We start from the raw sequence: 24,626 nt of genomic DNA on the forward strand, positions 1-24,626 counted from the left end.
GAACACCCAAGTGCTATCGTACTTGTGCAGTGCATAATGCACGTGTGGGCCATCAAACGACCGATGCCAAATTTCAGGGGTATAAACAACTGGCTGTCCCAATTTTATCCATGGACTTTAACAACTGCCCATGTATGACTGTCAGAGCCTTTGTTTTCCAGTCGCATGAGATTAAAAAAAACGTTTGAGTGTTAATTGTTGTTGTTTTCCACAAATGACATATCACTTACTGTGTTATAATTATAATACATAAAATGAGGTTTTGCAACTTGGCATCATCATAATCATATCTTCTGCCGAACGCTATGTTGCATATCACATTGGACACAGCATATTTAGGATTCAGTGCGTGATATTACGGAGCCTGTTAGCCTAGGGTTGCCATATTTTGTGATACACAATCCCTGACAAAATTTATCTCGGTTGCGTGAACCTAGTTTTTCTCAAACTTAAGGTCTAAATGTGTTAACGTAAGTCTAAATGTGTATTTCAAAAAAAAAAACGGAAGTTATTGCAGGATTTTAGCTAGTTATGCTCTGATATAACGGCAAGACAAAAACATTACAATTGTGCGCGAACAACTGCATTTTTGTTGGTGATTATGCAATGAAGCCTATTGTTTAGCAATTGATAAGGTCGATTCTCACTTTCACTTTGATTTCAATTATCCACTTGAACAAACTGACTACAAATAAGAATATAGAATTACTTCCACCTTTTCGAGGTCCCCGCAAAATGCCCTAGAGGACCGCGGATCCCAGTTTGAGAACCGCTCCGTTAACCATTTTTGCGATCCAAACACTTCTATTCCGGAATAAGTTTAGAATATTCGGAATTCACACGGACGGCGACACGTGAAAACTTTACATACGATACTCTGATCAATTAACTTTGTGCGTAGGCTTCAGTTTAGTTAAGTTTTTTTTTCACCAAAAAAATAAACAATGCGAGTCACAAGAATCTTTTTAAATTTGAAATAAAATGCCACTGTAAAAATGTTTTTATGTCTCACGCATTGGACTTTTAGTTGTTGGTTAGTTTCCTGCATATTAGGTAAACAGTTAAAGCAAATCAAATTTCCCACGTTCTCATGTAGCATCAAATGCTGTGTTTTCTTGAGATGTTGATTTTTATTTGTGTATGTAACGCATATTGTTAAACAACTATAACAAACAGGTATTGTTACGCACACACACACACAACAAAACCAAACAGCAACATGTACGTTATAACCTGTGCGCCGCCATGAAGTTTACCTACGTTTCATGGTATAGACGCGGTTGTAGTTAACTACTAGAAATTTTTTCATAGTATGTGTCTTTTTTCTTAAATTCCTGACTTTTACGTACATTTTGAAATTTCCCCCTGACGCAGATTTAAACACTAAATTCCCTGACATGTCGAGTTGAGTTGAGTTTATTTCGCTTGGTGAAAGACAACATAGCAACACAATTGCACTAAAACAATCACCAAGCCGGAAATAGCTGCGCAACGTTAAGACGTTATGAAGCGCAAAAAAGTGTCGGGCACAATTGGTGGATAGTAGTTGAACGCGCTGCAGCTACACCGTATTATAAGGCGTTATGTGTCGGGTGCTCACAAGAAAGTGAGTGTGGCGCAGAGAGAGTATAACACGACTGGGGGGGAACGATGGTGGGACCAGTCGCGGGGGCCCTAGAATCTAACCACCCGTGTTAGGGAAAGAGGGGGGGGGGGGTTCGACAGGAAAAGAAACCACCGAAAGAAACCCTGCCGGATAGTTTCAAGCGCCGGAAGGAAGAACACACAACAAATCCCTAGTCGCCATTAATAGTTAACTTTGGACTCACTTGCAGTTAAAATTATTGATGAGTATTTTGGCAGTTGATTTAGTCGTTTAAAATAAATATGGATATTAGTTTAGACACGTCCAAAGATTAAAGTAAAAAATAATAATAACAGTAATAATAAAGCATAAACAATTAACACAAAAGGAAAAAAACACACACACAAAAAAGAACAAACAGCAATGAAATATTGCAATGAATAATTCAAATCTGAATAGCTCGTTGTCAGCTCAGCCGTTTTCTATGATGACAGAAGGATGGTTAATCTATGATAGTCCTGCAACAACAAACAAACAGCAGCAGTTAACTGGTTCCAGGACAAAAGCAATGCAATAATTAGCAACACATGTACAAGACTACACCACTCCAAGTAGAAAATGTTTTTGTGAAAACAAATTGTGTTCATAAAAAAATAACATTTAGAAGTTTGTGCCAGTATAAATAAGAACACTGCAAGCGTGTGGGTGAGAGTAGTTTAACTTAGTCAGAACTGTACAAAAGGTGGCAATCGTGAAAAAGACTTATGTTGCAGCGTAGGACCATACCCGAGCCAGCAAGTGGTGCAAAAGTACAACAATATAACGTGCAATTAATGCGGTTTGCCACAAATCGGGATCGTATATATTTATTCTATGATCCGACAAAAAATCCAGGTAGAATACACAGTAAACTGCAGTCGTGGTAACATATCTATATATACTTGTTTGAAGCTCACAAATCAAACACACACATATTCAGCGGGTATGAATGATCATGTTGTATGCTTCTGGAATGTAAACTATGCTGTTTGATCCTCGATTTAGAGAAAGAGGATCCGGATCATCAGGGTCAACATTTATCCTGAATCTCTGAATTATTGAGATCAAAAATAGCCACTTCTCAGCCCTAGCCAGCTGCTCTCCCATGCATTTACGGGCCCCGGCACCAAATGGTATGACATGCTTTGAGTTGGTGAATTTTCCATTTTCGTCCAAGTGCCTTTCCGGTGCAAATAACTCGGGATTTGACCAGTAGGTGTCGTCGTTGTGTACTTGCCAAACATTGGTGAAAATCTAACAAACAAAACTCGTTGCAGTGTTGTTTGTATAAATATTTTTACAACTTGCCTGTGTTCCTTTTGGGATGCGGTAGCCACGAACAGTAACGTCTTTATTAACACAGCGTGGAGATGGTAGACCTGTAAGTGTTCTAAATCTGAAAACTTCATGCACAACTGCGCAGCAGTATGGCATCTTTTCACGGTGTGACAAGCTTGGTGTTCCATCTTTTCCTAATGCATAAAAGGGCAAAGCTTTTTGTTATCAACTAAAACATATAAAACAAGAAACACAAATGGTAAGTTTATGACCAATATATTTCAACAGCAAAATTAACCTTTGCAGTTGTCCGATTTTCAAACTCTAAGCATAAACCAATACGTTTTTAGTTTGCACAGATTATAATTTGATTATTATTATCAATCAATCAGTCATTCATTTGTCACGCTTTGATTAGCATAGTTGCCAACAACACAGTCTTCTGGTACCACGAAATAGAAATTTGTATTGTAACTTTTAATGTGCTATGTCTAACCATTAAATTACAATTCGCAATTTTCTGCATTAGCTCACAAGATCACCTATGATATTGTCAATCTCCTCTTGCATTCGATCCTGCACATCTGGATAAAGCATTAAACACAAAAATGCCCATCGCAAACTGGATGAAGTAGTTTCGGTTCCAGCAACAAACATATCGATAAAGAAGTCTTGGACGTCCTTAAAACAGGAATCAGTTTTAAGCCGATGTAAGTACGATTGTGCAAACATCCTTTGAGTATGATTTCGTTGTGCGTTTTGGGGAAAAAGTTTTTTTCTTTTTTTTTTGAAACAACCACTAAGCCAAAAATAGCAAACATTAAAACGTTATAGAGCGCAAAACATTGGATAGTACAATTGATTGATGATGCTGGCTGAACGCGCTGCAGCTCCACCGTAAATGGTCAGATGCATGGTGGGCAAAACCACATGAGTTTTGATAAACACTGTCATATAGGCAATGTGAGCAAGTCGGCTCTCTGTTCAATGGATTGATGTACCTTAAAAACGAAGTCTTCCTTGTCACAAGGAAAGCTTTGTAAATAGCCGTCCATCATATCACGAATGTCTTTTGGATCGTAAGTCGCTTTGTGCTCTTCATACAAGTCCGTAATCATGTCTGTACTTAAAGCAAACGAAAAGATTAACTTGTATAAATGCAGACAATATGGAAATATTTAAGAAGGACATAAATTCGTAACTGAAGGGGTCAGCCATGAAGGCTAGGTTATTTGGCTTACACCAGGGGTCGGCATCCCCTGGCACGCTTGCCAAGGTTGGAACGCGAGGTGGTTTCTCATGGCACGCCAACCGATTTGCGTGTTTATATTAAAGTAACAATTTAACCTAGTAAACTGCTTGTTTTCAGTTTTTATCCATTGTCTTAAAATTTAACCTTGCATGCACAAAACGCTTTGCTTTCTCTTTATTATTGATATCTGCTGGCACGAACTATTATTTGGAGAAACGTTGACACGCGAGGTCATTAACACATGGAAATAACAAGTAAACTGGCACGCTTCGTCTAAAAGGTTGCCGACCCTTGGCCTAATATACCTTGCCATACTGTGGTAAATTGGTGACTGGGTGATTCAGTATGGCGCCTTCAATGGACCTGGTGTACTGTGATTTACAACATGGAAATGCGTTTTTTAGGTGTCACTGAATTATCAAAGCACCGCGTATTGGTTGAATGCTGTCCAGGCTCCTTTGAACATGCCACGAGAAAGGGGGTATGTCGCACAAAAATGGAACAAAAAATACGGCCCTTGTTTTCCAGTCGCTTGTGATTTCAAATCTGAAATGACGGAACTCGTTTGGGCGTTTTTACACATATCAAATGATATATCACTTACATTGATATAAGACTTGCAATGAGGTTTTGAAACTTGGTATCATCATAATCGTATCTTCTGCCGAACGCAATGTTGCAGATCACATTCGACACTGCGTTGGTAAGAAGGCTCTGTCATAAAACAAAAGTATTTGAACATCATCACAGCAGTGTGCATTTAATTCGCTTATTTGATATTGTCGTGTCAACTTTTTTGTTGTACATTTTTTGCACCAAATATTCGGTTGGTCAAACGGAAATTATAAATCGAACATAAATGGAAATCATAAAATGTGTAAAAACTTGAAACCATATTTACAGTTATATTGTACATAAAATGGTTGTATTGTTGGAGCTGATTAGACCAAACAAAACATGCCTAGCATGTTTTTGCAACAAATAGGAGAACATTGTCAGGAAGCCTACAATAAAACAATTGAGTAAAGATTTTGTAAGCTTATTTCAAACAAAGGAATGTCCAGCATTTGCAATTAAGTGTATAAAGCTTTTTGTAAAACAGAACTCCTCTTGGATCACAGAAATAGTTACAGTTATTCACAACACAACCTCAGCATAATCTTATTCAAATAGAATAAAGTCCCATAAAACATGTACAGTACGTACCAAACAGGGTAACGAAGAAGTTAAATTAAAAATCGGTCAAACAGCTCAATTACTGAATACTAGAACAAGGTCAAGGCCTGATCTACAACACCTTGTCAAACTGCCACATGGGATAATCACTCATGGTTAATTAAATTCACACTTACATAAAATAAAACCACTCGTGCATACAATTAAAGGTATGACAACTTGAACAGTACACTCAATTTGTTCCAACACATTCCACCTACGAACCTGTATTTGAAACGGCTTTCCTTCAAACTCCTGTAGATGTTGATTTAGGCTTAATACTTCTTCATTTATTTTCTTCTCCATAACTCCCTTACTGCCTCCAAAGCTGAGCAGAAAAACATTCACAAATTATTCAACCTACCTAAAATATATGTTGCACAAACGCCTGTCACCCTTTTTTCATATTCAGTATTCTACAAAACGATAGTCAAAATGCCTGCAACAGAAATTGAGTTTTTTGTGTATTTTTATTAGGTTGTTTTGTAGCCGTAAATCCTAGGTTTGCGTCAAAAATATACCAATTTATCACCACGTCTTGTACCCCAGCAACTTAGTTTTGTACCTGCGTATCGCCCCAATTCCAAATTTTCGGTGTGCATGCCATTTGGGGCCACCAGGGTTAAAAATGACGCCATTTGATGTAAACATACTATAAAACCGGACGTACGACCGTTCATGAAATTCCTCACTCTGTTTTACCAGGGTCTGAAAAGGAAAGCATGCAAATGCTTTTTACCTAGCATCTTCGGTTTAAAGTCAGCTAATTTCTAAACTTGTACATTCAGGTCAATTTTAAAACAAAGTTTAACATGTATTAAACAATTACCACTAACGCCATGCATGCGAGACGCATGCAATGTAGAAAAGTAAACAAATAAATTCGCTATTTTGGTATACGTTTCTGTGATGAGTAGTGATGAGTGACCAATAGAAAGATAAAGTAGCGGAAAAACGAAATCTCGTTTTTAACAAAGCAACTTACTTCAATTACAACATCGTAATCATTAAGAATAACGCAGTTTTGCCATCCCAATGGTGCAGAAAGAATTGATCCATACTTCTTGCTCCATGCACCAAATTCATGTTCAGGCAAATCACTCAGGTAAGGGAGAACTCCCAATAGGGGAAGTCCCTTTGGACCTGGTGGAAATTTGTCCGGTTTCTTGTACCACCAGTAGACTAGCAGAAGGACGAGAATAGCTATGTATAAGAGCAACATTTCTGCGATAGAAAACACTGAGTTGTAAGTATCTTTGCCTTTAATTAAGTGTCAAGGCAAATATGAACAGTAACAGTAAACACTTAACACATCTCAGTTTTGAAATTCTACAAAAACACACATCACACCAATGTGTTCTAACTAAGAAGTAAGTAAACCTAATGCCACTTGCATGTAACCAATGTAGCAACACTAGCATGTTAGCAGATTTATGATCCAGTGAGTGGTATTACAAGACTGTTATCCGCTTTATTGCCTACAGCAATGAGGAAACGCCTCCTGCTGTATGCAGATGAGGCAATGCTGCGTTCGATGACAAGCAACATTTCGTATCAATGAGGTAACGAAAAATGGTTTTAGGTAAATATGCTGCATGAAGCATGTACGATCCTTAAAGTCTTGTCCTGTTTTTCCTAATAAACTGCAACTGTATGGGCTATGCTGGATTGCTACAGACTGGGATCGTATCCATGAACGTAGATTTGAAAAACGTTTCGTTGAATATATATTCTGTGATCCGACAAGAAGTCCAGGTACATACAAATACATGCACTTGTTTGAAGCTCACAAATCAAACACACACATTTTTAGCGGGAATGAATAATCATGTTGTATGCGTCTGGAATATAAACCAGACCGTTTGATCCGTTACTCAGAGAAGGAGGGTCCGGATCATCAGGGTCAACACTTATCCTGAAGCGCTGAATTATTGCGATTAAAAACAGCCAAATCTCGGCCCGAGCCAGCTGTTCTCCCATGCATACACGGGCCCCAGCGCCAAATGGCATAACATGCCTGGAATTGGTGAAGTTGCCATTTTTGTCTAGATGCCTTTCCGGTACAAACAAATCTGGGTTTGTCCAATAGGTGTCGTCGTTGTGCACTTGCCAAAGGTTGGTCATAATCTAAACATAAAATAAAAATATTAACGATACCCCGTGAACAAATAAGCGGTTACAATGTTTTTTTTTCTTCAGACAGTAGAGTTGTTTAAACTTGCCCTTGTTCCTTGTGGTATAATGTAGCCACGAACAGTAACGTCCTTACAAACACAGCGGGGCAGCGACAGGGGCGCAAGTGTCTTAAATCTGTAAACTTCGTGCAGCACTGCACAGCAGTATGGCATCTTTTCACGCTGCGACAAGCTTGGTGTTCCATATTTGCCTAATAAAAAGATAGTAACGTTTAAACAATGTCAAATATCTCAAAATTAAATAAAGGAAACTTACCTATGATATTGTCAATCTCCTCCTGCATTCGCTCTTGCACATCTGGGTGTAGCATTACACACAAAACTGCCCATCGTAACGTACATGCAGAAGTGTCAGTTCCAGAAATAAACATGTCCATGAAGAAGTCTTGAATGTCCTAAATATAAGATCACATGTGAAAAACATAAAAACGTGACTGAATACGTTTACTTATGTATGTACGGTTTCTTGGAAACAAATTTACCTAGCGCTGCAAACAATATTATTAAATGTTTACAGTGCTTATCTTGTATTATGGCGAAAGATCCGCCTTACGTGCAAGTCGACTGCTTGAAGGAATTGATTACCTTTAACATGAATTCTTTCTCGTCGCTTTGAAAGCTTTGTAAATAGCCGTCCATAATGTCACGAATGTCTTTTGCGTCGTAAGTCAAATTGTGCTCTTCGTATAGTTCCGTAATCATGTCTGTAATTGAAATGTTAACTTTTTGTTGATTTTCACTCCTGTTTTCTGTAACAATCGAAAAAATATTAGCAGGTCAAAACGAAACTACAGCAGTAGCAAAAAAATATTTTTTTTCCTAACTGATCATAGCCCACAAACGCAGCAGTTATTGCACCAGAGATACCAGGCAAAATTATGGTGGGATTCAAATTTTTGTCAGCCGGTTCTATCACAAAAGTTTGTTATGAAAAGCAATATTTCCATTGACAGTAGCCAGAAATGGTAACTGGGTCGCTGATCTCCTAAAATTTCGTGAGACACTTCTTTAGAACCGGTGCGAACAGGCTTAATCCCACCACTGATCTAACCGTATGTGAGATTGATCTGCTTGTTTTGAATATTATTGCGTCTGTTGGAGATTGTTACGTCAGTAATGCAAATTATGAAGCAATAGGCATTAGTATGTTCAATTTAGGCATTTTTAATTTGAGAAAAATATAATCACTAATCACTTACTTTTTACTTTCTGTGTACAATTAAAAATTGGTATACCAAGTTAGTGGAAAATTGTAAAAGGTGTACTTCAAAAAAAAAAGAATAAAGAGAACTGGAGAATAACTAAACTAAAAAGATCAAAATTTCGTACCCCGCATTGGTTGGATGATTTCCAAACTCTTTTGAACGTGCCACGAGAAAGGCGGAATGTCGCAAAGGAATGGAACAAACATCATGGCGTTGGTTTTCCAGTGGCCGGCGATTTCAAATCTGAATTAAAACAAAAATAAAAACTGTTTTTGTTGGTGATCGTTTTTAATATGTGATACAGTGCAACAAGACTTTCAATAAGACTTTGAAACTTTGCATCGTCGTAATCGTATCTTCGACCGAAAGCTATGTTACAAAACACATTTGAAATAGATAAAAAATGGTGACAATAATACAGCAATTTGCAAACTGCTGATTTAGCAATTATTGTCCCCATAAACGCCTATACGCCGTTGCGCCACCCAGCGGAAATTCCCAAACCTGGCTACTGTCAGTACTTACGTTAGTAGTGCTACCTTGTATTGTTGGTAATGCTAATGACGTCATAGAGACATAAAATTTTGCATGACGTCATCATATGATCTTAACTATGTTATGACGTAATTTTAGGATTGTGGTTGTGCAATAGACCCGTTTAACTATGTGATACTTACTGTTCTATCATACATGCAATAAGACTTTGAAACTTCGCATCGTCGTAGTTGTACCTTCGACCGAAAGCTATGTTGCAAAATACGTTTGAAACAGCGTTTGTCAAAATGTCCTGCAAACGCAAGTACGAATGTAAAGTTTCTTAAAAATTAGGTGCGCAATCAAAGTCTAACCTACATAAAACACAAGTTGCCCAACCCTTTGTTACGAGATAGAGCAGGTCTGCAGAATATAAGACCCGCAGGCACAATGCGGCCCGTGCAGTCTTTTGATGTGACCCGTGAGGCATTTTGTGGCCTGCGGGAGAATTTGAATATACTTGATTTACTACTACTCCAGCTTTGAACCAGTCTTGCACGATCCAACTTTTCATTATTTGTGAAATTTTTAGCATTGTAATGGACCACATAATGGACGAGTGCATGTCTTGTCAGTTATGAATGTTTAGGAGTATTTCTAAATAATACCTTGATGACTGAAAACATAAGACGAAAGACTGCAAGCGAATGAGGAAATAATTTGCCCTAACTATAGTTTGCCAAAGTTGTTTCAGTTCCAAAAGAATTGTATCTGAGACGGCATTTTGAAACTAGTCCTATTCATCCCAATCTTTCTGAATTTGATGTGAATGAAAAAAACGTTGAAGCAAAGAGTTTAAGTATCAATCTTCGCTCCAAGCAATTTATCTAAGCTTTCTGACAATGAAAGTGATAGAGCGACCCGAGTTAGTTTCCAACTAACAAGGAAATTTACTGTCTTTACGATACCTTCTCTCAGAGGGCTGTACTTAAACGGTTTTAAGTTGTGCAGACCTGAGATAGAGCCTTATGGCCGCCATTTTGACCAAAAATAATACGGCGGTTTGAAGAAAAAACACTATTCATTTTTAATGTTCAAAAACTAATGTTCAAAGCTTTAAGGTGAATACGACTGGCCAAATTGTTAGCACCCACAATTTCAATTTTCATTGACTTTGGTACATGAAATTCGGCTGAGACAAAAATGTTTTGGATACAAAAATATGTACACGTTTGGTAGCCTACACAACAAACTACTATTCCTGAGAAAAAAATGAGAAACCTGTATTTGAAAAGGCTTTCCTTCTAACTTCTGTAGTTGCTGCGTACAATGCAACATTTCTTCATTTATCTTCTTTTCCATAACTCCTTTGCTGCCTCCAAAGCTGAGCAAAAATGATCAAAATGTAGTTCAGTTGTAGGGTAGAATATTTCAATTGATACGGTCATGATGCGGCGTTTTACTATTGTTACGTACTCAAGTTTAAACACTTTGTATTTTTGGCAGTTTTAAAAAAAATCTGCAACAAGTCATTTTCATGGGAAGCGTATTTGTTGTGCTACAAAACAGCCATTAGTAGGACAGTATTATGTCGTACCAGAGTTGCAAATTCAAAGTCGAAAGTAAAAGCCCGAAACCCGGCCCAACTTAGAACTCTGTGTCATACTACCGAAGTTAAATAAGCGCAACTTGTATATCAAACAAATATAGGTCGTTGAAAAAAAAAGCGTACTAACGGACTCAGAGTTGCAAGCGGGCCCGAAATCTGAGCCCGAAACCGGTCCGAATCCGAAAGTATAAGTCTGAAGCCCGGCCCGAACCCGAAACGTTTTAGAGAAGCTCGTTTAGGCCTGAAATTTTGATTAACAGGCCTATCCACGAGAGCCCTGCAGCAAAGGATGAGAAAGATAAAAAACACAATAAACAATAGGAGACAATGGGGTAAACAATACAATACGTTTTAGAGTAGGGTGGGCATTAGGTCAACACCAGAGACTTATTACTTCGCTGAGTGATTTAATTTGAAAAATGGCGGATACAGTTTAGGCCCGTTTTCTCACAAATACCTAAGCCCGAACCCGGCCCGACTTGCAACCCTGAACGGACTGGAAAACAATTCGACACAGTTGGGTTACCTTCTAATCGCTCTTACTCCAAATCTGCGGTGTGATCGCCACTTTTGGCCACCGGGAGTAAAAACGACCCCATTCGAGGTCAGCATGAGGAAGAAACGTACGTACGGTCGTTCATGAAATTCATCACTCTGTTTTACCAGCGTCTGAAAACAAATAAACAAATGTGTGACATTTGATGTAATGTATTGCAAGATTTTAACTGCTCTTTTAATATCTACTTGATTTAGGCAATTTGAGCTATGGTTATTGAGCTTTTAATATCCCCAACCAATAAAATCACGTGAAAAAGAGTTTAGTTTTTTTAGATATGTGAATGTAGCGTTGTATAATTACGAGCCTGTTGAATAGCAATATAGCCTACCTCGATTATAACATCGTAATCGTTAAGAACTACACAGTCTTGCCATCCCATCGAAACAGACAAAATCGGTCCATACTTCTTGCTCCATGCACCAAATTCGCGTTCAGGAAAAGCACTTAGGTAAGGGAGAACTCCCAATAAGGGAAGTCCTTTTGGACCTGGTGGATATTTATCTGGTTTCTTGTACCACCAGTAAGAAAACAATGCTATCACTGCACAGAGTATATACAAGAACAACATTGCTATTGTTTGTCTTGTAGCTTACAAACCAATCGTGCTATGCAAACAACAAAAACATGTTATTAGTTTGGTGGTTACTCGTTATATATTTGATGATGAAATGCTTCGATGCTTTTGCGGTAACTTTCACAACACTACTGCTAACAGTTAACAAAACTACAACAACCAAACTGTTTCGTCAAACAGCAGTTATTTGTTTTCATAACGACCTAAATTCATTTTTTCTGATTTAATTTGATAATGGGTTGAGGTTTTTTGTTGAACGAAAACATAGCTACACAATAGCACTAAAACAATCACCAACCTGGAAATAGCTTCGCAACGTCAAATTATTATGCATGTTTATTAACTCGTTTTAGTACTTATTTGCCACAACAAACGATTTTCGATTACGTTTTGCCTGTCGTATTGCTCGACAGCTACACAAAATAACACTGTCAACAATATCCGAAACCAGGCTACAAAATTAGCAGATCTCAAATAAGTTTCCCATGCCTGTTACACCTACCTAAACCAGCAAAGATTGAAACCTGTGGTTATGTTAAACAGCAGCGAAAAAACGTGCAGGACCGAATTTTTTCTCTCTTTGGCAAATAAAACCGTCGAAGTAATTTGTCACGTCACAAACATGCTTTTCGTTTCGCTGCACAAGAAATACCAGTATAAATAGTTTTAGGCTGGAATCAGTAGCGTTTAATTACTGACTGCTGCATGCCCGAGAATACTGCGGCAATTTTCAGTCTTTTGTGAAGCATAGGGTGGTTTTAGCTGTTTGGCCAAATGCGTCATGATTTTATGTGCCATGTAACGACTTTAAACAGATCTGGTTCGGGCTTTCGCGATGGGAGTTTGATGCATGGTCTTTTGAGTACGTTTAGCATGCTTTGATGCTCGTTTGCAACGAAAAATAACTGTTTAGTTGTTTTTGTTACAAAATAAAAGAAAACAATTTACAGTGACTTGAACTTTTATATGTGCCCACAAACATTACCTTGTCCGTTCACATGCTTGTTTAAGGCGTCATGAAAAATTCCAACCACTAATGCGCATGCTATGAAAGCCTTTACTTTAAAACAGTGATTTTCAAACTGTTTTGTAGTAGTATCAAAGTTATTTTACTGCTTGGCTGGTGCACTGAAAAAAAGATGGTAGTAATTGTACATATTTTAATCATGATTACACAGTACAACACAGAGTTGTAAACGGGTCTAAAACTGGAGCGCGAAAGTATATATTTACCTGTATATTGAGCCTCAGAAAAGCAAACATAATAGACAATTGTTTATTAACTAGGCCTTTTCGGGCTACTTAGCTCAATAAATTTATTCCAAAAAATACTGATACAGAGTGTAAAGTCCGGCCCGAATTATGCCTGTTTTTTCGAAGAAACCTAAGCCCGAGCCTGGTCCGACTTACAACTCTGGTACAATATGTTGGGACATAACAAATACCTATTCAGGTGCACCCATAGTGCAAAAAAGATCTGACGTTCTGTTGCCCGGTAAAAGTATCATGCAGAAAATCAAATTACATGCCCATGTAACACGTTGCAAGATTTAGTTTATTTTAATGATCACAATTTAAAATCACGTAAATTGCACAACGCAATAAAGACCACAATGGGTGATTTTCAAATGCTTACAAAATGTTAATTCATTTTATTACGTGTAAAAAACACACAACATAGGTCTACGTAAGGACTTCTAAGATATTGTTTTCGTAAAAACAATTGCTATAGGCACGTAGGTAGGTAACTTTAGTACGCTTGGAAACATTTCTATATGTAAACAACTAAACAAAGTATTTACACGTTATTTCCGTTAATCAAAACGCTACTAGGTGTTGGACGTATGTGATTCGCATACACCACTGGTTTTTAATCAAATGAAACATTAACAGCACTAAGTAATTATAATCTGAAAAAGTGCATATAAGACATAGGTATACAAAAGGCAAATATTTTTAAAGGCACTTAATCTGTCTATAGCAGCTGTCGCATTATGCTGCAGCAATAGAGTTTTTATGTAACGTGATATTTATACCGGACAGTGTTGAGGTCTTATAGTATTTTAACATAGAAGCATTGGAATGCACACAGTCGATAAGACCGAATATAACCCCTTAAGCCAGATACATACTTTTTGTACCATGTTTACGAAAACATACTAAGCAAAATATTAAAAAAATAGCTTTTCAGGTTCTACGTCAATGCAAAGAAGCATTAAGATGTGTTAACCAGAACTGGGCTTCAAGGCATTTTATCCAACCAACCAGTTAGGCAGACAGGTATATATTGAGTTTTAAGAAAGGTACGAATGTGTGCAGCAAATTACTACACTAAACACATGCATCTTAGTGCAACAAAATTGTAAATACGGCATATATATGCTGCAAAGTTGAAAATAAGGGCCGTATCTGGCCCGGTCCAACAGCCCTGGTGCACGTAGCGCAAAATGTGATTTGTTAAATAAACAAGCATAATATCACAGTTACAAGTTAACGTCAACCTGTTAGTGCATTAAGACAAAAGTGCATAAAAACCACTGAAAACCTTACATGTCGGCTACCTCCTCTTTCAGTGTTCGGTACGATACTTTGCCGTAATTTGCTGAACGTAATACGTCGCCTACTGCCACACCAGCGCCTCTGGCGGTGGGAAGTAGCATTGCGTTGCGTGTTATAGCACCGTCTAGCGGTAGGTCGTCGAGCCGATCGAATGTGGATTTCGGAGGAGGTTTGTACGTGAACCAAGCACACAAGTACGCTAATGTTACTAAACCCTGTAGATAAATTTAGGTTTTTACAACTATTGCTAGTAATAAAGTAGCCACATTAAAGATGATGTCCTAGTCTTTGGTTGTATATGTCAAGGGTCCGCAAATACTTTTTGGTGCGACCCTAAAAGAATTGCTCTAAATTCACGCGACCCAAAAATTTTGTTAGCATGTAAGTTTGTGGAAAATACCAAGCAACTAGATATCAATACTAAGACTGCTATTAAGCTATTGTCAGTTGCTATTTTCTTGCACAAAATAAAGCGAAAGTCGGCACATAAAACAGTAGGTAAACGAACGTTGATGCTGCTAACCTCGCATTGCAAAATGGTAGCAGAAAATCATGACTGCTTGCAAGGTACGCTTAACTTACTGCATTGTTACATAGACTGTATGTGACAGTTACGTAGTCATATGTAACAATGTAACCATAATTGGGAGGTTGAAAAAGCTGAAGTTCATTCAAAGTGCGATGCTTATATTCATGGGAAAGTTTGTAATATTTCGCGACCCAGACTGGAAGGTCTCGCGATCCAAATTTGGGTCGCGACCCACTATTTGCGGACCCCTGGTATATGTAAGCTCTTGCTTATTTTTTCAAAAATTCAAAAAAAGAAATTCAAGGTATGGAATTTATCCGAAAATCGTACGGACATAGGACTACCCTACTTTCTCCCATTTAACCCTTTACAGCTGGTAAAATTCACCACCGAATTTCTTAACTGTGCAGTAATTTCGCTTACCTCACAAAATTTTTGCCTACCAAGACAAAGAGTCATTTTTAAGCATGTTTGCAAATAGGTTTGCAGTTGCATATGAACATTTTCTGATATGAACTAGTAAAGTAATACCTTTATAATGGCAAGTAAAGCAGCCATGTGGGACGCAAGATTATCGTTGTTGTAAAGTTCGCAGGAACCCGGCTTTCCACACTCCGTCGTCCACACCACACATGCAAGATCCAACACACGACCGAAAACCAACGGGCCCGGTATGCTGCCCAGTAGGCGTAAGATAACAAACTGCAAAAAACGTATACTTTAACAACAAAAAACAGAAAGCTTTATAATGTCGAGTCCAGTTAAGAGAGACAACAAATCTTCGAAAGAGTTTAAACTGTTGACAAATCGAATTTGTTAAAAATGATATCTGTTTGTTTGTGAGTTTGTATCACATTCACCACAAGGAAAAACACAATTTATTGCTGGAAACTATAGATGTGCAATTTCGCTCTAATGCGTATAGAGTTGTAAGCAGCCCCATAGCCCGTTTAGAACCCAAACGAACAAAATCCATATTTTTGTTGAAAATGTAAAGTTTAAATTAGGTCAATTAGATGAAGCTATGACACAAATGTGGCCCGAATTGAGCCTGTTTTACTGAACTCAAATCCGAACCCAGACTGAAAAGTCCGCCACGGTTTGCAACTCTGAGAGCAACATACCTTGACTCCAATGGCAAACGAGCGCTGAGTAAAAGGTACGACGCGGAGCAGAGCTTGGACGGCTGGAGTTCCGGCAAAGAATGTGGCAAGAATGGAAAAGAAGAAGATGGCCATAAAAGTGTTGAAACTTTTGCACTTGGCATCTGTGCATTTATTACGCGTCGCCCTGCTCAAATTGCTGCTTGTGATACAAGAGCAGTTGCTGTATGTCTGCAAGTAAAAAAGGTGGTATCAGTTTGCAGGTAAAAGGAAATACCCGGCACTATGATTTTTCAGAAATGAACTCAAACAAGAAAGTTGAATAAGCAAGCTTTTCAATCAATTTATAGCAAAAAAATATGACATAAGACCCAGAGATTCTTTAACTACACAGTAACCGCCGATATAGACCTTTCAACAGATGTCAAATAATTTTTACCTGTTCTATAATTTAATTACACTTTTATCGTTTTTACAATACTTGAGAACTAATTACATTTAATTAAAAATAGTTCGTTTGCCACAGGTAAACGTATCCATCGAATAAATCGAAACAATGTAGCCATTACATGTTCATCCACTGCTGCATTACATCCTGCAAAACAAGGAGAAAAATATGTGACACCATCGTCTCCACACACAGGGTCATACGTATCAGGATTGCAATCACATGCCATGTTACAGTGCGACGTATGATCGTAAGCCGATAGTTGGGTATCCTGGCTTGCATCGCTGTATTTCACGGTCGCACCGGCAAATACTGTAAAGCAGAAATTGTGAATGACTCAGTTAAATGTTGCAATAAGCTACTGTACATGGGCTTTATCATAGCCAGTGGTTTCAACAGGGAGTGCGCCGTTTTCAGGGGGTCCGCCACAATTCGCGTAAAACAAGATTATGCATTGAAAAGGTTCCGCTAAGACAAAAAGGTTGAGAACGACTGTTATAAACAATAGGTCTTTTGACATAAATTGTACACTTAACCATAACTGTGGATTCACGAAGTGGCATAGTAACTATGTCAATTCTTTGTGATATTATCTTAATGTCCGATTCTAAACAAAAAAATTTGGAAGACAAGATAGTACTTGCATACAGTTTTACTTGAAGTGTTTGTCACCTGTGTTCTGGTTTAAAGCATTAATATACAGCAGTTACTGAATACAAACCGTGTGGGTTGGTTTCACTTCACAACATATCAATCGCCTACTTACTATTAACACAATGTGATAAAGTACAACATCGCCTATTTCACATGCAATGGTAACAAAAACTACGAAACTGAATAAAACCTTTAATCTATGAGATTTTATTTGCAAGTAAAAGCAGTTGCTTTTAGTTTTTACCATCTTGACTTGGAGCTAATGTAGCGCAAACATGACTGTATATTAAGGGTCAAAGGTTACAGAAAGCTCCACTGGAATACATAGGCAAATCACATGACAGAACCCTGTGTTTACTTGTAAGGGCTAAGGTAGCAAACACTTATTTTCCAAACATATTGTTAATCGTACTTACAATTGTCCGGGCAGGACTGAAAAAAGACAAATGATGTTGCAAAGGCGATAACAGCACATGCTGCACAAAATTTAAGTATCCCTGACACAGTAAGCTTTGCTTTGGTCACAAGAACTCCACCTAAGAGCTGACCAGTGGCACCAGCCATTATGGCAAGAATACCTGCAAAAATAAAATAAAAGTTGTTTGCAAAAAGTACTACCTGATTGCTCGGTACCTTCTAATTGTTGATAACATGAAATGTTTCAAACAGTTTGGTGCAGCCACAGTGCAAAGTTTTGTGTTGCTGTTTATGGTTCTATGATCATATTCTATGATATTTTGGCAGATTTTACAACATAAAAAAAATACTTAAATCTATTAATTAATTTCGGAAAGATCAAAAATATATATGGATTGTTTGTGCAATTTAGGCTGGAATGTTGTCATAAATTTAATAAACTGAAGAGGGTTGAAAATGTTTCACATCTAATATTGATCACCCAAAAAAGTTGCAAGACATTAAAAATTTAGAATTTGTGCAAATCAACTTGTGGGCCATACCTAAAAATGCTGAAAAATTGGTTATGGCCCATAAGTTGTCTAATATATAGAAAATGTTGTAAAAGGTACTGTTCAGTTTGATCAATTTTAATCAACAGACATACATGGGACACAGCACACTTACCAAAGTAGATAGCAGCCTGGCTTGGAGTGAGACTGAACATAGATTCCAAATACTTTGGGCCAAATGTTGTAAGGCCTATTACTAAAGCAGTATCCAATGAAGCTGCTATTGTGATAAACAGAAATGTTGGATTTCTTAACAAAACCAAAATACTCCATCGAAGATCTGAAAATCTGTGAATGATAAAAGCATTAATATTTCAAGATAAAAATTTCATAAGATTGTAAAAAAAATAAAAAATAAAATTAACATTTTTCTTGCTACATTTTCTTATAATACATTTTTAAAATGTAAATCTTTGCTATTTTGACACAAAACCAATTAAAAAGTGTGTCAAAAATTTAGTTGTTCATGAAACAAATGTTTTCTAGCATCAGGAATAAAACGCTACATATAATGTACTGTCAGTCTGTTACATTAAAACATCAGTCCCATCAAAACACTTAAGCCTGATAGTGTGACATCCAGTGTTAACATAAGATGCTTCGGGCGACAAAATGTGACCCTAGAAAAGTTGCAATTCACCTTACTGCATTGTCGCTGTGTTTCATTGTCTCAGCGACTCTGTCCTGATGCATTTCTTGTTCTCGATTTGCTCGCAAGTGGGCAGTGTTTGGAAGTCGCATAGGAAAAAGTAGAATTGGAATGGCAAGAATCATTATTACAACTCCACCAACGAGAAAACCTAACCACCAGGCTCCAATCCATAATTGACTAGTGTCTTCAATGTTGACACTGTTAAGTGAAAATTTCATGTCAAATAGTATTGTTGTTATTGTGAGTAAATAAGATGTGCTTAGTACACCTGATAACTAGAATAGCGGTTTTCCTATATATTGCTGGGTTATATATACTACATCATATTTAATGATGTATCACATATTCCATTTACTATATTTATAATGGATATATATTTGGCACCTACATTTCATTGGGTCCCTATCTTTTTCCTGGTACTTTATAACCTAATTGTTTCTGCAAGCATAATCTAATGGGTCCCCACACATATGCATATGCGATTTGGTAACTGTAAAAATAGGGCACAATCACTGTTAGATATTTACCAATTTACTATACACATCATTTGATCTACATATATTTGTTTTTGCAAGCAAAAACGAATGGGTCCGCATATGCGCGTTTGTGCGGATTTATGGTAAACAAACATCCTGGTTATTTTTAGATTCTTAAGGACAAGCTTAACCAACTTTAGCCTTAACCCAAAAAGTTTTGTCCGTATTGTTTTTGCATCATTATTGTCATATAATTACAAAAAAACAGTAAATAGGAAAAAATAACAGGAAATACTTTCAATTTATTCTCATGCTTTGACCTTGATATTGTCGTTCAAGGTCAGTGTTTAAACACAATTTTCCAAAACTTAAAATGTGCTTGATAACTTAATAAAACGACACAGCATAGCTGCGCAAAAACAGCTGATTTCTAATCACCGACACGACTGCCTCATAAAACGTCCGTCCGGACGTCAAGCTGAGCACTCCCGCTGCATTCACCCGCCTTAATCGTAAACAAGTGAATTACTCCCTTGAGAGTTGATACTTCTATCTGACTGAGAAAATGGTCACGTAACGACTGCGTTCATGCGTGAAGCAGAGGCATTTTTTTCTATGCGCCACTATGGTCAATCACTCCCATTGCGTCAGCTGTGCACTGAGCGACAGGCAAATACGGTCATGACGTCATATGCATCGCCTGTCCCTGCCGTGACCCCGCAGCGTTAACGTTTACAGCGCAATATCACTAACACCGTATCATCTCAATTCCAACCAGAGAGAAAATGGTCAAGTGACGACTGCGTTCATGCGTGAAGCAGAGGCATTTTTCCATGTGCCACTATCGTCAATCACTCCCATTGCGTCAGCTGTGCACTGAGCGAGCACAAATATGACAGAAGACAGCATGTAAAAACATATTTTTACTATTACTGAGCCGATTGCACTGAAATTTTTACCAGCCAACAAGGAGCACCCTATCCACAGCTGTTAAAAATTTCAGCAGGTTAAGTCTTGTATTTCTGGCCTCAATAACATGTGAACAAACAAACAAGTATTTGGGGGTAAAGGGGTGAAAATGGATATATACAACTTCAAGTTACAAAATAGTTTAAAATACGCTGCAATGTACCAATCAAAAAGTATGAAACTCCAGAAACATCTGCTTTAGCAAGTATAGCCGTTTCAAAAATTTCACGTTTTGGGGGGCTGTGGGTGAACCGAGGGGTCAAACGGGGTCAAAATTCACATGGACCATCGTTTGACCAATATCTATAATAAGAGTAAATTTGAGAAAGTTTGAACCATTCTTTCTTGACCAAAACGTGGGAACAAATCTGCGTTAAAAAATTCACGTTTTGGGGGGCTGTGGGTGAACTGAGGGATCAAATGAGGTCAAAATTCACATGGACCATCTTTAGACCAATATCTATAATGTGTGTAAATATGAAAAAGTTTGAACCATTCTTTCTTGATCAAAACGTGGGAACAAATCCGCGTTAAAAATTTCACGTTTTGGGGGGCTGTGGGTGAACCGAGGGATCAAACGGGGTCAAAATTCACATGGACCATCTTTAGACCAATATCTGTAATGTGTGCAAATTTGAAAAAGTTTGAACCATTCTTTCTTGACCAAAACGTGGGAACAAACCCGCGTTAGAAAGAAAAAAAGAAAAAAGAAAAAAAGAAAAAAAAAACTAGAAGAGTGGCTTTCTGATATACTTCCATTTTATATATTCTATACGATATTTACCAATTTACTATACACATCATTTGATCTACACATATGATTGTTTTTGTAAACAAAAACTAAAGGGTCCCTACACGCGTGTTTGTGCGGATTTACGGTAAACAAATGTTGCGGTGATTTTTACATTCTTAAGGACAAATTTTTAGAAAGCATTAACCCAACAATAAAAAAAATTGTTCGTATTCTTTTTGCACTATTATTGTCATATAATTACAAAAACTTTAAAAAAGAACAAAAAAAATAATTTCAATTGATTCTCTTGCTTTGACCCAGATATTGTCGTCCAAGGTCAGGTTTCAAACACATTTTTTTCTAGAAAGCTGTAACAGTTGTGTTACAGACACTTTAAATTAAAAAGCAATTTGCTACAAGTGTATACATAACAAATTGTTTTTCATTTAACTCTGTTTCGCAAAACGAGTACCATTGACCTGTAGTAACCTCTCAGGGTGCACACGCCAAACGACTGTTTGACCTTCTGACACCGTTTTCAATAGCACGCCGTCATTCGTGTTCAACAATACTGTTAAGCCTAATTTATACATGCCTTGAGTATTGACTCCTAAATTGATTGTTAAAAAAACGCTACGTTATGAAGAAAGTTCTAAGCTGTGTTTGTAATACCGACTAAGTGACCTTAAGTAACCCGTGATCATGCGGCGGCCAACCTGACAGCGAGCATTTAAAAAAACATTTATTTGGCAAAAAAGTCAAGTTAATTTTTTCATCTTAACTTTTATTAACAAAGTTTTTCTTGACTTATGTCATAAACAAGCTATCTAGATTTTTTTTAAAGCAAAAGAAAAGAGAAGAGTTATTTGTAACTTCAACATCTTTACTCTGGTACTGGAGAGGATGACAAATTCCAGGATACTTTAGTGTAGGGGTCTCAAAGGCGATGTAAAAATTTTTGCACACATCGCAAAGTATTTTTTAACTTTTTCAAAGTGCCGGATAGTGAGTGAAAATGATGCACTGATTTCAAAAAACAAGTAATTGAAGTAGACAGAATGCTTTGTAGGGGCTGGAATGATTATTTCTGGTTACAATAAGCTATTTTAACATATTTTCCATTGTAGCATCATTGCATGTTATTTCTTTTTTCAAATACAGTTTAAAGTGTAGTTTAAATTGCTGGAACCATACACAAATGCATATTACCTTTCACCAATGTCAGTGTATATTTTCAGAAGTTGCCCTCCCAGAAGAAAACCAAATGCAGGACCTACCACACTACTTGCATAGTAGATTCCTACAACAAATTACAACATGTTAATTTTTTTCTATTTTCTTAGCTTAACAGATAGATCTTTTCATTAAACACAAGTTTTGCCAGCATTTAAACTGTTAGAAATGTAATGTGTTTAATAGTTTTGTATGTATATAATTACAAAGTTTTATTAATAATAAAGTGTAGTGTTTAGCGTGCAGTGAATTTTAAACCCAATGAGTTATTTTTTTGAGTTGAGCATTTGTAAAAGCAACGTTTCCATTTCAAGGTGACCAACAGGAGTGGGCAATTTAATTTTAAGGGGGAAAATTTTTGAACTGTTTTTGCTAATTATATTTTCTCTTTTCTTGATGTTATGATATTTGGCAGTTGGTTTAAACTACATTGTTCGAGTTTTATGCAAGGAAATCATCAGTTTTTTTAAAATAAGAATTTCATATTACCACATTGGCGCTTTTGCAGATTTTGGTAATTTAGGGAAAGCAAGTAAAAAAGTTGGAAATTACTGACATAAAAAGACCTAATAACAAACCAACCATGATAAAGTGATGATTGTACTTGTTCCACATTTTCATCCAAATAAGTAACACCCAACGTAAACAATGTAGTTCCTCCCAAACCATTCAAAAGTTGAGCAATTACGAAAAAGGCCCTACAAGATATGATCAAGATTTTACTAACTTCTGTGATATCTCATTTTAGATAAAATGTTTAGCTTGTTCATTCCATAAAACTGTTTTTGTTTATTGAAACATAGAAAAACTTTCATTGTTTTAATACTAAACGCATTTGAGATAAAGTACATGAAAAACTTTCTGGCATTTATTCAGGCATTAAAACTAAAGAGAGAAGTTGTTTATTGTTTACATTTAAAATTGTTACCACACACACACAAGGTAACAGATAAAAACTACACAAAGGTACTTACATGTAACTTTTTAGGTTGGATGGTGTACATTTTGAGTGCACAGTGTCAGTTGAATTGCACAAATTATGCTGTTCTTCACCAATAGTGTATGCTGGGGCTATGAAATGAGGCAAGGAAAAAAATAGATTACCAATTCCCATGATAAATATTCCCCAGCCAATCCAACTGGGCTTGTGCCCTTTCCCACCAATGTATGTAATAACAAGTACAGAGAGACATGACGCTATGTCGTAGCTACTTGCAATAAAACCAGTTTCTGTGCTATGGAGGTGAAACCTGTAACAGAAATCATTAAAATCAATATACTGCACGGAAAAGATGATTATAGCAACACTTGGCAAGTCTTTTTTTCTTGTTATTTTAAGAAACATGAAACTACCTGGAAGTTTCTTAGTCCCAATCAAAAATGTTTGCAATTGCAACTAAACTAAATTCATGAAACTAATTTAACCACACACTGTTCAAAATGGGCAATATAATCAGTGAGAAAAACACAAAAGCTAAGATAGAAAGAACTCTCAATTACTTTTTTGACCAGGACATATGCACAAATACTGTGATTGAAAACACACCGAAATAAGTTGTGCCGCAAAGCCACCACATAAACCATCACACATAAAAATTTGAAATAGTCAATTATAAGCTTCATGCAGTGTATTTACCTTTTCTCCAAAGTTGTGATAACAACACTTAACAGTCCACTTATAACAAAACCCTGAGCAATACTGGCGCAACATAAAAAGGCAAGTGCAAATTTGGGTGTAGCAAAACATTGCAAAAATGGGATCAGAAACCTAAAAAACAAATATGGGTGGTTAACAAGTGTCTAAACATTAACTAAAAAAATAACAATAAGACAACCAGTTTTAGTTGTTTTATAGCTGCAAAGGAAAATTTTGCAAAGGCAAAAACAAACCTTCGATTAAATTTTCCACATTTAATTTGAAATCCACACGTTTCATCGACAGAATCCCTGTAAATTGCTGATTCGCTGCTTCCACTTGAACTGCTGCTCATCGTACCAATACAACAATAACGCACATACCAAAAAAAAACTATGGTAAACATAAACACTAAACAACAACCAGTACAGAGAACACTGCAAAAAATATTGGGGACTTCCCCTTCAATGATGACGTCATAATGTCGCTTTCGCTGTGTCGAAAATAATATATTTTATGACAAACGGTATGGGACTGCAGCAATTTCGATTGATGTTAGTAACCTAACGTAACGATTGAAAAGAAACATTTTTTAAAAATTCATTCACAAAGTTGTGCCTTATAATCCTAGCATTGCTCTGACCCAGAAAGTCACGAACTCTCTAAGTCAAAAAAATTAAA

The 24,626-nt window shown here is 36.9% G+C and overlaps 3 protein-coding genes across 4 annotated transcripts; all 3 read right to left on the reverse strand.

The window, feature by feature from the left end:
- Window positions 1–1,181: 1,181 nt before the first annotated feature.
- Window positions 1,182–6,634, reverse strand: LOC145228349 (vitamin D 25-hydroxylase-like). 2 transcript variants are annotated; one of them, XM_080093389.1, is made up of 9 exons: window positions 6,355–6,634; window positions 5,935–6,077; window positions 5,595–5,697; window positions 4,759–4,868; window positions 4,582–4,700; window positions 3,904–4,022; window positions 3,445–3,583; window positions 2,933–3,096; window positions 1,182–2,878 (listed from the first exon to the last, which is right to left on the reverse strand). In XM_080093389.1, exons 1-9 carry the CDS (start codon window positions 6,589–6,591, stop codon window positions 2,561–2,563), a joined length of 1,452 nt encoding a protein of 483 aa, XP_079949515.1. In that variant the 5' UTR covers window positions 6,592–6,634; the 3' UTR covers window positions 1,182–2,560. The 2 variants fall into 2 exon arrangements, with proteins under 2 accessions (XP_079949515.1, XP_079949519.1); XM_080093393.1 differs by lacking the exon at window positions 4,582–4,700 and having other exon boundaries at window positions 3,904–4,027.
- A 365-nt stretch (window positions 6,635–6,999) lies between these two features.
- On the reverse strand, window positions 7,000–12,158 carry LOC145228341 (cytochrome P450 2C3-like). The gene is made up of 9 exons (XM_080093380.1): window positions 11,740–12,158; window positions 11,379–11,521; window positions 10,525–10,627; window positions 9,447–9,556; window positions 8,894–9,012; window positions 8,150–8,268; window positions 7,821–7,959; window positions 7,592–7,755; window positions 7,000–7,496 (listed from the first exon to the last, which is right to left on the reverse strand). Exons 1-9 carry the CDS (start codon window positions 11,977–11,979, stop codon window positions 7,179–7,181), a joined length of 1,455 nt encoding a protein of 484 aa, XP_079949506.1. The 5' UTR covers window positions 11,980–12,158; the 3' UTR covers window positions 7,000–7,178.
- A 1,361-nt stretch (window positions 12,159–13,519) lies between these two features.
- LOC145228278 (solute carrier organic anion transporter family member 4A1-like) lies at window positions 13,520–24,395 on the reverse strand. Its single transcript, XM_080093287.1, has 12 exons — window positions 24,200–24,395; window positions 23,946–24,077; window positions 23,284–23,559; window positions 22,892–23,007; window positions 22,286–22,376; window positions 18,887–19,096; window positions 18,362–18,534; window positions 17,695–17,856; window positions 16,746–16,936; window positions 16,198–16,407; window positions 15,605–15,775; window positions 13,520–14,759 (listed from the first exon to the last, which is right to left on the reverse strand). The coding sequence occupies exons 1-12, from the start codon at window positions 24,349–24,351 to the stop codon at window positions 14,532–14,534; spliced, it is 2,112 nt and encodes a 703-aa protein (XP_079949413.1). The 5' UTR covers window positions 24,352–24,395; the 3' UTR covers window positions 13,520–14,531.
- Window positions 24,396–24,626: the final 231 nt, after the last annotated feature.

The sequence above is a fragment of the Phallusia mammillata genome, chromosome 1 (assembly GCF_965637545.1).
Source record: "Phallusia mammillata chromosome 1, kaPhaMamm4.hap1.1, whole genome shotgun sequence".
NCBI classification, from domain to species: domain Eukaryota; kingdom Metazoa; phylum Chordata; class Ascidiacea; order Phlebobranchia; family Ascidiidae; genus Phallusia; species Phallusia mammillata.

What these genes read in the sequence shown, in the direction of transcription:
- LOC145228278 (XM_080093287.1), bottom strand. Translation starts at nt 24,351, where the DNA reads ATGTTTACCATAGTTTTTTTTTGGTATGTGCGTTATTGTTGTATTGGT. An exon ending in TGTGGAAAATTTAATCGAAG is followed by an intron (nt 24,078 to 24,199) that starts GTTTGTTTTTGC and finishes TTTGTTTTTTAG; the next exon opens with GTTTCTGATCCCATTTTTGC. An exon ending in ATGCAGCAGTGGATGAACAT is followed by an intron (nt 16,408 to 16,745) that starts GTAATGGCTACA and finishes TTTTACTTGCAG; the next exon opens with ACATACAGCAACTGCTCTTG.
- LOC145228341 (XM_080093380.1), bottom strand. Translation starts at nt 11,979, where the DNA reads ATGTTGTTCTTGTATATACTCTGTGCAGTGATAGCATTGTTTTCTTAC. An exon ending in ATTACGATGTTATAATCGAG is followed by an intron (nt 11,522 to 11,739) that starts GTAGGCTATATT and finishes ATTTGTTTTCAG; the next exon opens with ACGCTGGTAAAACAGAGTGA. An exon ending in GGAGATTGACAATATCATAG is followed by an intron (nt 7,756 to 7,820) that starts GTAAGTTTCCTT and finishes TCTTTTTATTAG; the next exon opens with GCAAATATGGAACACCAAGC.
- LOC145228349 (XM_080093389.1), bottom strand. Translation starts at nt 6,591, where the DNA reads ATGTTGCTCTTATACATAGCTATTCTCGTCCTTCTGCTAGTCTACTGG. An exon ending in ATTACGATGTTGTAATTGAA is followed by an intron (nt 6,078 to 6,354) that starts GTAAGTTGCTTT and finishes TTTCCTTTTCAG; the next exon opens with ACCCTGGTAAAACAGAGTGA. An exon ending in GGAGATTGACAATATCATAG is followed by an intron (nt 3,097 to 3,444) that starts GTGATCTTGTGA and finishes TTTATGCATTAG; the next exon opens with GAAAAGATGGAACACCAAGC.